This window comes from Toxotes jaculatrix, chromosome 15 (assembly GCF_017976425.1).
Source record: "Toxotes jaculatrix isolate fToxJac2 chromosome 15, fToxJac2.pri, whole genome shotgun sequence".
NCBI lineage: Eukaryota > Metazoa > Chordata > Actinopteri > Toxotidae > Toxotes > Toxotes jaculatrix.
The window spans coordinates 1,732,465-1,743,614 of NC_054408.1; the positions used below are offsets into that span (position 1 = coordinate 1,732,465).

Sequence of the window (11,150 nt, forward strand, 5' to 3'; positions counted from 1 at the left end):
TCAGAGGATGGCAAGAGAATCATCACCCGTCTTTGCCTCTGCTCCAGGGTGCTCTATCAGCAGCAGAACCAGCCTATGGATGCGCTGCAGGCCTACATCTGCGCTGTTCAGCTGGACCACAGCCACGCTGCTGCCTGGATGGACCTGGGCACCCTCTATGAATCCTGCGGCCAGCCACATGACGCTATCAAGTGCTACATCAATGCTACGCGCAGCAGGGCCTGCCTCAACACTGCTGCGCTCACACAGCGCATCAAACTGCTGCAGGTAGGGCTGGCATTTAGACGCCTGTTACCCATCCACCAGCCCTGTGTGTTAGGTGTTGTGGAGTATTTTGGTGTGTGTGTATATTGAAGTGCTGTGTTTATTGCCAAGCATTGCCAAAGCAATCGGCTTTTTAAATGCAGATTGTGCTTTTGTCATTTTGATTTCTGACCACTTAGATATGAATAATGATTCATATTGATGTGTTTAAACACATTTTCTCACTTGTAATTGTAAAGCATACCTTCATTGCACTGAACGTTTCTGTTAAATTCTGTGTACGGTTGCCTAAAACACCACCGTAGTATTGTAGTGCCTTTCCTGTTAAACCAAACTTCAGCACTAAAGTTTGTGTCTTACACAATTTCTCCTAGGCTCAGTTGTGTAACCTACAGCCAGGTAGTCTGCAGAATAAGAGTAAAATGCTTCCTAGTATTGAGGAGGCATGGAGCCTACCCATTCCTGCTGAGCTCACGTCCAGGCAGGGGGCCTTGAACACTGCACAGGCACAGCAGGTGAGATCCAGCTTATACAAGAGACTCCAGCCGCTTGGAAACTATTTGAACCATAAATTTACTAAGGCTGTTAAAGCCGAGGCCTCACTCTGATACTTTCAGATGTTTTATCCACATCAGACATTAATGATGTTTCCAAAATTCTGGTTTGCCTCTATGACCTGTGAACCGAAACATAAAACGCCAGACAGCCCGAGAGAATTGGAGCGAGGCCTATATCCCAGTAATCTAATTACTAGAGTTTAGTTGACCTTCATCGTGTCACATGACAAGTGCTAAGATTATTAAGCGATGCTGCAAGGAACTCATCGTGTCACACAATTCTTATTCGTAATGCAAAGATACATAAATCTTGTGGAGTCATTGCAACGTACTTGGCAAACACTGCGATGCTGAACATGCATGTGTAATCGATGCCCTACATTAAGAATCGATGCATGTCTCTTTGTGTCACGTGTTTGACACCCGTGTTTATCACGTTTTCTTTTTTTTAAATAATGTTTAAAAGTATTGAAAATGTTTTTTACTTCTCAAATCCTTCTTTGAAAATAAGTTTCGGGTGTGAATCATTAAATGTGAAAACCGGTCTGCATGTCCACAAACTTCCACTAATGCCATGAGTGTTGCATTATTTCACCTCTGAGTCACAGCATGGATACTCTGGTTATGACCTTAATCAGCCTCTGTCAGTTAGATTAAGGTGATAACAAGCGAACTGTATTTTAATCAGAGTATTATTTTAATGCTCAGGTTGTTGTGCATGTAAATGTGGCACCATGTGTATCTTCCAGTGTTATTGAACAGTGTTTTCAAACATCACATTAGGGCTCCTTGAGTGTTTGTGTTGTTAACTTGAAGAAGAGAACTTAGATGAAGCTTTGCTAATGATTGTTAGTCCAGCGTGTCCTCACCAACTGTGTCTCTGTGATGGACTTTTAGGCCTGCAAGGCGGAGGGAGGCCAGTCCGCCAGTAATCACTCAGACCCACAGGCCAGTCCTGCCAAGAGGAAACGCACTGCCAGCCCAGCTAAGGTACCGCTAAGAACGTTAACCTTACTTTTCTGCTGCATGATGTGAAAAGGTGAGCGGTGGTACAGACTGTCCTTTTCTATCTGTCTCACTTACAGAGCGTTGCAGACTCGTGGGCAAACAGCACCAATCAACAGCAGGTCCCCAGCTGGTACCTAACGCCACAGAAGCTTCAGGTAGGAAAATGTCTCAAGTGCTTATTTTTTTGTTTGTGTAATATTAATGTTCTTTGGAAAAACCCTGTTAATCACAGAGTCTTTCCATATTGAGTCAGTTTTGTTTTTAAATTTTTAATTTGAAAATATGTTAGAATAATAATATAAAAGTTCCTGTCTTGGGGCACTCTGAGGTGCGTTGGTCATCCTCACTCCAACATGCCAAGTTTGTTTGTTCATGAAAACTTCTTTGAGCTGAAATCATTTACAAAGGAAGTGAAGTGTTTGCATAATAAACCAAACAGGAGGTCGTGTTTATGTTTTAATATTTCGCATTTTTAGAAGAAATGAATCAGCTTCTTGTGCAAAGGCCTTTTTCGTAAGCTGTTTTTTATTTGCAAAACATGAAACGTGCAGCTCCTGGATCACTTGCGGACCAATCGAGCAAACCTCAAGCCCCACCAGGTGCAGACGCTGGAGCAGCTGGAGAACCAATTCTCTCTCATGCAGCAACATCAGCAGCAGGTACACACACACACATGCAGGACTGATTATACCAAACCACGGTTACACAGAGGTTTGTATCTGTGATGTAAAGCCTCTGTTTGTATTGATGAGCCTATAGTTGCTGATTTAAAAACACACTGAGTTGGTTGGTAGATTCTTACTGTTGGTTTGAAGCTCTTCTTCTCTCCTCTGTGTCAGATGAGGCAGCAGGCAGCAGCGGGTGGCCAACCGCGGCCCAGCCTTCCCAACGGTCCTCTGGCTGAGCCCTCTCACCACCACGCAGGCCTCTCCCACACCTCCCCCCTCAGTCACACAGCCACCCGGCCTCCATGTGTCACCCAGCCCACAGCCAATGGATCCTGTTCTTCAAGTCCTTCAGCGGGGCTGCTGGACAAAAATCACACGCTGGGATTGGGAGGTGGCGGCGCGAGCAACGGAGACGTGCCTTACCCGCAGCAGAACTCTCTACCTCACAACTGCACAGCCGCCAGTCACCCCAGCACCAGCAGCACTACCAGTAGTCCCAGTCACACAGACGAGACATGGAGGAGCCAACAACGCAACACTACCACTCAGGTACCCGCGGGTTTCTTTGATGTTTCGTTGGTTTGTGTTACGCTGATGTTTCTGCCTTAGATTTAGTTTGAAATGATTTGTTTTTGTTTAATTTTGAAAATGAAATGTGTAATAATGAAATACGCATTTAATGTATTATTGATATATTGTGTGTAATTCAATGTGTCCTCCTCTCTGTCCAGGGGCTTCAAAAAGGTCCAGGTTCACATTTGGCGGGTCCTAATGGAGAACCCCCTTTCTCTTCCTCCTCCTCCCCTCAGACCTCGTTCTCTTCCTCTGGCATTCTGAATCAGGTTGGACATTCCTCTGGGCCCTGCACTGCCTCCTCCTCAGCCTCCTCTTTATCCCCCACCTCTCCCCAGACCACACCCAACCACTTGTCCTCACCTTCCCACTCCACTACTACCTCAGGGGTCCACACCAAAGACACCACGCCTTCAGGGGGCAGCAACGGCAGCAGTGGTACAGCTGCCACTTTGCCATCAGGTCCGGGGGCCACTGTCAGGCATTCCGCAGGGACACCCCTTAGTCCCAGCACCACCCCCGCGCAGGGATTGACTAATCACGTCCAGCCGCGGGTGACGGACAGCTCTGCTAGCCTGTCTCAGCCTGGCTCTCCTGCCCCTGGCGTGCTCAGTTCAGACAATCCTCAGCTCTCAGCCTTGCTAAAGGGAAAAGCCAATACTACCAGTAATGACGATAACAATAACTACAGTAACCACGGAGGGCCTTCCTCAGAGAAAATCAACAACGTCCACCCGGGTCTCCACGGTGCCGCCAAGCCATCATCAGAGCATTCAGTGGCGTCCTCGCCACATTCAGCCACTGCTACGCCCTCTCCACGCTCGGCAGACCCTCACACCACCAACAGCCTCTCCTGCCTTAACAGCCCGTCCAACACCAACAGCCAGGGGCCCATGCTCAATGGGAAGGGTCAGAGCCCAGTGAAGGTAGAGCCTTCCGGAGGAGCTCATAAACACAGTGCCCCTGCTGGTCTGGCACCATGGTCCTCGTTTTCCATCTACCCCAGCTCCAGTGAAGTCCTCAAAGCGTGCAGGTAAGAAGCAAGTATGGCACCTGTTATTCCAGGCCTGTGACCTACTGCAGTGTCTTTACTGTGTGTGTTTGGGTTTGAGAAAGAGAGAGTGAATACATGTGATGTGGTGAATCCTTTCACGGTGGAACAGTTTTGAGAGAAACTGACAGTCAGAAAAACAGGAAATCCTGTTAACAGTCAGTATTTATTAAATTCAACACATACCCATACAGGGTAACCTTCTCTTAGACTGCCCCTCTCCTAATAAAATAGAAATAAAAAGCGCTGCTTGATGTGATCAGCACAGATTCAGTATACTTTCACTACTGTACAATGTAGTAAAACAAATAAAGTTTTTTTCAAATCTCAAACATCCCGAGGGCCGGAAGCTCACTCACGGTTCATGTTCTTCCTGCTGTACCTGGAAGGGACATCAGTCTGTGAGTAATATATTGGTGTGTGAATTACCTGTATGACTCACCTGTTATGGTGTCCCGCTTTGGTTTATCGTTTGTTTAAAAGCTAATAGCGCGACCGATGCTAATGCGCTAGCCCGTCAATGGGATTCTCCATATTATGTTAGCATCGAGCTAATCACTACTTATTACCACTTGTAGGTCGCGACGGAGCTTCCGCCCCTCGGTACAACGGCTTTGCAAACATTGCCCGTTGCAAACATTGTCCTTTGCTGTCTTGCTTCGTGGTGTTTCTAGTGCAAAGTATTTCCACACAGCGACATGTTGTGCTGAAAAGTTGGTTAGCCACGGTGCTGCTCAGTGCTCGCCTGCTAGCTGGCTGCAAACTGTGGCCAGCCAGTTAGCTGAGCAGCCGGCAGGGAATCACCTGTGGAGTCATTTCAGCAGACAACATGAAAGCACAGACATGGTTCATGGATCGGAAATTTCCGATCCGTGAAAAATGTTGGTATCGGAACCTGATACCTATACTGGATCGATTTAAACTGAGTCAGTAAACCAATCAGGAGCTGTGTCAGTGAGCGAGGTGTGTGTGCACAGCGCTGTTCACTGTGTGATGCTGAGAGTTTGTGGTAGTTACAAAGCAGCAAACACATTCAGATGTGAAATAATGTAGAAGTGAGTCATGTGTTGGTTCTTTGGTCCATCTGGGAAATGTCATGGCATTTTGACCCCCCCATTCCCTAGGTGTGTGTAGGTGTGTTTCTGTGTGTAGGTGGGCCGTGTCACTGAACCTCACCTCTTCCTGTTTTAAGAAGGTCTCCTTTGCTCTCAGTCCTGATCTGAGTCTTACTAACACTAATAGAATAAACTCTGCCAATTTAAAAGGATCCATACTCTGTTTATGTTTTACTTCACTTTTAACAAACCACAACAAAAGCAGATCATTTCTGCTGTTTAAATAGTGAGACTACAGATTTATCAGGGCGGGAACATGTAGCATCAGGCAGGTGTTGGTTTGCACATGTTGATGTTCTGTCTCCTGCTCTTTCATTGGTCAGAACCGCTCATCATACTCAGCGGCAGGCCTCATAGTCCAGTGGTGCCGTGCAGTTTGATTTCAGGAATGAATGTCTTTGAATATCTTTCATAGTCTGGTTAGTGAGACTGTGAAACAGGTATTAAGTTATGTTCTCCATGGTTTTATAAAGGCCTTACACACTCTGTGGACACACTGGGTGAACCTGCTGAAACCCTGAACCAGGGATTATAAATGGATGAGCTTTATGCAGCAGCACTGATGAATTTAAATATTCCTGTTACACAGGTCACTACTGCTCAGTAAATGTCTCCTCCAACTTCTGTGAAGCCTTAAATGTGTGAACTAAACTGTTATCTCAGTGTTCTTGCATAGCAGATTTGAAGTGTTGTGTTGTTTTGTGTGTTTGAGCTCCGTGAAATGAAGCAGCATAGCTCAGTGTTGTGTGGAAGAGTCCTGCAGAGGCTTGTTTTTGTGCAGACGTTTGACCTGCATGCTCAGCATGTTGCGTTGCACGCGTGTAGTTTTTTGATGTGACAGCTGACTGATCCCTACGCTCTGACTGCAGGAATCTGGGGAAGAACGGCCTGTCGACCAGCAGCATCCTCCTGGACAAGTGTCCCCCGCCGCGACCCCCCCCGCCCACCCTCTCCACCACTGCCCAAGGACAAACTCAACCCTCCGACGCCCAGTATTTATGTGCGTACAGCGCAGTGCACCATAGAAGGAGAAGTATTCATGATGTTGTGGTTTGTTAAGGCAGCAGCATCTAAAGCACCAAGATACAAACACTGCTGTGAGATGTGTTGCTTCTCTGGAGTCAGCCCACGTTCCCTGACCTCTCCTGTGTCTCCTCTCTGACATACAGCTAGAAAACAAGAGGGATGCCTTCTTCCCTCCGCTCCATCAGTTCTGCACCAACCCCGCCAACCCAGTCACTGTCATCAGGGGACTGGCCGGAGCACTCAAGCTGGGTAAGAGGCTGAGAAACAGGCACTCCACATCGCTGAAGAGCAGCACGCTGAATTTTTGTGTTTCTAGATTCATCTGTCAGTTTGAGTTTTACGTGATACAGAAACAAGAGCTGTGTGTGTACATGGGCAGCTGGATGTTTCTGTCCTCTCCAGTCTCATGTGGCTCTGTGGGTGTGTCTCTGTAATCATGGCTGTGTGTGTTTGTGTTCTGTGGATGAATTTGACATGTATGACAACAGCACCACCTGCAAGTAGAAAATGTTACTGCACGTGTTTGCTGTGGGGAAAACTAGTTGACTTTGCCAAGAATTTACAAACATCTGCTCCTCTGCTACAAAGACCTGCTGCCCTCTTATGTAAGAGTCTGATCTGAGAGATTGTTCACTGCTTAGTTTTATTTTGTTATATTAAGACAAAACAGCCCTTTGATTGAAAGTGTCCCACCTTGTTCATCTTTAGTCATGAGATTACGGCTCAAAGAAAACATTTTAAGTTACTGTCATATGTGAAAACAGATTAAAAATGAATGATTAAACATGGATAAAGATTTTAAACATGTATTTTCCTCTAACTGCTCCTGTTCCTCGCCTCCTCTCTCTCGCTCTGTCGGCACAGACTTGGGCCTGTTCTCCACGAAGACGTTGGTGGAGGCCAACCCAGACCATCTGGTGGAGGTGCGGACCCAGTTAGCTCAGCCCACTGACGAGAACTGGGACCCCAGCGGCAGCAGGAAGATGTGGCGCTGCGAGAGCAGCCGCTCCCACACCACCATCATCAAATACGCCCAGTACCAGGCCTCGTCCTTCCAGGAGTCTCTGCGGGTCAGTGGGACATGGACACACTCTGTGGACACACTAACACTGGCTGTTGGAGAACTGATGTGTGCAACCACCTGGAGTTGGATCAGTTTCTGCTCATGAATTAAAATGAGAACATTTGAATGATATACAGCAGTGAACACAGGCTGGTGTCTTCTTTTTGATTTTCACTACATTTGTTTGGGAATTTTGTGACAGGAGGAGAACGAGAAGAAGAAGGAGATGGAAGCAGAAGCCAGTTCCTCAGACAGGTAACTTTTCTTTTCCGTTCTCTGTCTTCAGGTTTCAGTTCTGAGTGTGTGCAGGTTTTAACATTATCCTCTCATGCTTCGTTAGTGCGATGCGTCGACGGAAAGGACCTTTCAAACACATCAAGTTTGGCACCAACATCGACCTCTCTGATGAAAAGAAGTGAGTGAACTGTCGAATGCAGTGGAAACGTCTGGTTGCATCTTAAATCACGTTGCTCTTGATCTTAACCAGCCTGTAACCTGGTTCCTGTGCAGGTGGAAACAGCAGCTTCAGGAGCTGGCAAAGCTTCCAGCTTTTGCTCGAGTGGTGTCAGCAGGCAACCTGCTCAGCCACGTGGGACACACCATCCTGGGCATGAACACTGTGCAGCTCTACATGAAGGTGCCAGGGAGCAGGACACCAGGTATGTGGACACTGACAAATACCGCTGCTGCCTGTTTTGTCGTTTTCTATATTGTCATGTTGGTAATCACACCCGTGTCTTTTGTAGGCCATCAAGAGAACAACAACTTCTGCTCGGTCAACATCAACATTGGTCCTGGGGACTGTGAGTGGTTCGCTGTGCCTGAGCCGTACTGGGGCGTCATCAACGACTTCTGTGAAAAGTGCGTCGCTCGAAACGATCACTTGAAAGTTTCCCAGCTAATCCCCAGACTTCACACTCACTGCGTGTTGTTGTTTTTGTTTCCTTCCTTTCTACAGGAACAACATCAACTTCCTGATGGGCTCTTGGTGGCCCAACCTGGAGGACCTGTACGAGACCAACGTGCCTGTTTATCGCTTCATCCAGCGTCCTGGAGACTTGGTGTGGCTCAACACAGGCACTGTTCACTGGGTTCAGGCCATCGGCTGGTGCAACAACATTGCGTGGAATGTCGGACCCCTCACAGGTGAGAACAGGAGTAGACATCATGGACGGTGATGCTCGTTTCCGCGCTGAGATAAAGCAAAGCCTGTGGTGAAATGATCCTCCCTGCAGACGGTCAGTGCTCCTCTCTGTTTTTACCCTCAGCCCATCAGTACAAGCTGGCAGTGGAGCGTTACGAGTGGAACAAACTGCAGAGTGTCAAATCCATCGTTCCCATGATCCACCTCTCCTGGAACATGGCCAGGAACATCAAAGTGTCCGACCACAGGCTCTTCGAGATGATCAAGTGAGAGCTTGTAGATTTGTAGGTGAATTATAAAACCTGATTTCTGACACGACTGTGACCTCGCTTGTGTGTTTTTGTGTGTTAGGTATTGTTTGTTACGGACTCTGAAGCAGTGTCAGATGCAGCGGGAGCTGCTGCTGGCTGCTGGGAAGGAACTGGTGTGGCACGGGAGGACCCAGAACGAGCCGGCACACTACTGCAGCATCTGTGAGGTAGGGACAGGTGCACTGACACCAACACCTGCGTCCTTTCTGCTGCGTTTGTGTTGTGTGGGACATTCTTCTTTTTCTAAACCTTTGTCTCTTGTGTCTCCCCTTTGTGCAGGTGGAGGTGTTTGACCTGCTGTTTGTAACCAGCGAGAGCAACAGCAGGAAAACGTACGTGGTGCACTGTCAGGACTGTGCCCGCAGGGGGAGCACTAACCTGGACAACTTTGTGGTGCTAGAGCAGTACAAGATAGAGGACCTCATGCAGGTTTATGACCAGTTCACACTTGTAAGTATCCGGCACGAAACCACCAGCAACACGAGTCCCACTCAGACCAGAGTGGACCAGTTTAAACGTGAAGGAGACCATTGATGATTCATGTGAAGGTTTCATGAGATTAGTCTGAAGAGCTTAGCGTGTCCTTCATTCTTCTGTCCACAGGCGAGTCCCCTGCCTTCCTCCTCTTGATGGTAACACTCTGATGTTCTGAGGACAGTTAGAACCACAATGGACTTTATCTGAAACTTTCCGGAAACCTTTTTTTTTCTGATATTCAGGAAGTAAACCGGCAGTCCTCCAACTGCGCTCTGTAGCTATCCCATAAGGCAGCTGCGTGTAAGCTGTGTGTCTATGCAACCTGCCCAGAGTGGTGTGCCTCCCCCCAGTGGACTGGAGGGGGACGGCAGCTCCTCCTGTCATCATGACCAGACTGTTCTACTGCTGGCCCAGCTGGACTTCGCTAGAAAACACACACAAAATCCCACATGAAAGTGATGAAATAAAGTTTTGTACATATTATGTTTTAACTGGCAACGTCGTCACACAAAGACTACTGACTTGATAGTTTTCTTTTTCCATGTTCTTCTTCTGTTTGTGGGTTGACACGAGAGCTTTGCTCCCTCCCCTCCCTGAGATGAGTATGTAGTGTAGCTGGTCTTCTGTATGTTAGACGCCTCCTCGGTCAGGAAAACAAGATGGAAACTGTTTTTGTAATGTGAAAAGTTGAGTGACACATTCTTTGTGACATTTCCCCCCGTTTTTTTTTTTTGTTTGTTTTCTTTTTTTTTTTCTTTTTTGAAAATCAGTTAAAACGTTTGCTGGAACTTTAATGAGTCTTTGGTTATTTTGAAGTGCAGGAGAGAAAATCATTTGTAAACAAACAAACAGCCAAGTCACAGAGAAAAAGGGTTGCACATAGACAAAAGAGTGAACTTTAATTTGTGTTTTTTACTTTGATGTAAATTTACACTATTTATAAATGCATATTTATTGCTTGAAAATATTTGTTGATGGAATGCTGTAATTTTTTTTCCAGAGTACCTGCCATTAAATCTGAAGGAGCCTTGTGATTTTAAACTCGGCCCCTCATACGTTTTCTATATAAGTAAAACTGCTTAGTAAGCATTGTACAGAGACCTTACCTTGAAATGGGTTTATTGTTTGAAGGATGTTTTATGCGTAAATAAACAAAAAACTGTCTTTATTTACATCTGCAGCTCTGTCGTACTTATTCAGAATGATGATTTTTGGACTTATTTTTCATGTCAGTTAAACTTAACTCCTTGTTTTACAGGAACTTTATTTTTTAAGATTCATATTCAGCTTTCTGAGCGTGAGCGCAAAACAAGGGCGACACCGGTGAACGAGGAGCTTTGAGCATGAACTTCACGGACACCGTGCACACGTATTAGGTGAGAAGGCTTTTGTAGTCGTGTGTTAACTGTAATTTCATAGATTTTGTGTAATTAAAGCCACTGACAAGTGAGGTGACACCTGTTGAGGGTGGGACACATCAGCAGCAGGTGAACGGTCACATCTGGACGAGTCATTTTTAATCCTGAAGACTCAGACTCAGGTCCATCACAGGTCTTTATCTAACTAAGAGCAGATGGATTAATTTTTTTTTTTTTTTTAATTTGTCCCAATACAACACTCACATGTCCACATGTCCACTGATGCACGGTCTAACTGTCCCTCTGTTGTAGCTCAGCGAGGAAACACTGGTGATTCCCACTGATGTGACTCTGACTGGATCGGGATGCTGAAGCCTCGTGTTGGCTGATGTTCGGTTCCACAGAAGGAGGACGGTGGATTTTATTTCTTTCATTTGAAGGAGGTAATATGTTCCTAATGTTCCCAACACTTCAAACAGCTGGGTGGAAAACAAAACTCTTTTACCTTCATTTCTTTGTTCATCTCAGTGTGATT

At 46.4% G+C, this 11,150-nt stretch overlaps 1 protein-coding gene across 1 annotated transcript in view; it reads left to right on the top strand.

Annotated features, from left to right (window-relative positions):
* Positions 1 to 10,429, top strand: part of kdm6a (lysine (K)-specific demethylase 6A) — a 30,934-nt gene extending 20,505 nt beyond the window's left edge. Inside the window, 20 exon segments of the mRNA XM_041056702.1 lie at positions 48 to 267; positions 639 to 779; positions 1,719 to 1,811; positions 1,907 to 1,984; positions 2,381 to 2,488; positions 2,669 to 3,046; positions 3,229 to 4,103; positions 6,106 to 6,178; positions 6,180 to 6,236; positions 6,406 to 6,511; positions 7,127 to 7,332; positions 7,528 to 7,580; positions 7,666 to 7,740; positions 7,836 to 7,984; positions 8,072 to 8,186; positions 8,284 to 8,471; positions 8,594 to 8,735; positions 8,821 to 8,947; positions 9,060 to 9,230; positions 9,384 to 10,429. Of these exon segments, the coding sequence (XP_040912636.1) occupies positions 48 to 267; positions 639 to 779; positions 1,719 to 1,811; positions 1,907 to 1,984; positions 2,381 to 2,488; positions 2,669 to 3,046; positions 3,229 to 4,103; positions 6,106 to 6,178; positions 6,180 to 6,236; positions 6,406 to 6,511; positions 7,127 to 7,332; positions 7,528 to 7,580; positions 7,666 to 7,740; positions 7,836 to 7,984; positions 8,072 to 8,186; positions 8,284 to 8,471; positions 8,594 to 8,735; positions 8,821 to 8,947; positions 9,060 to 9,230; positions 9,384 to 9,410 (3,382 nt within the window). The 3' untranslated portion in view covers positions 9,411 to 10,429.
* The last annotated feature ends 721 nt before the right edge of the window (positions 10,430 to 11,150 follow it).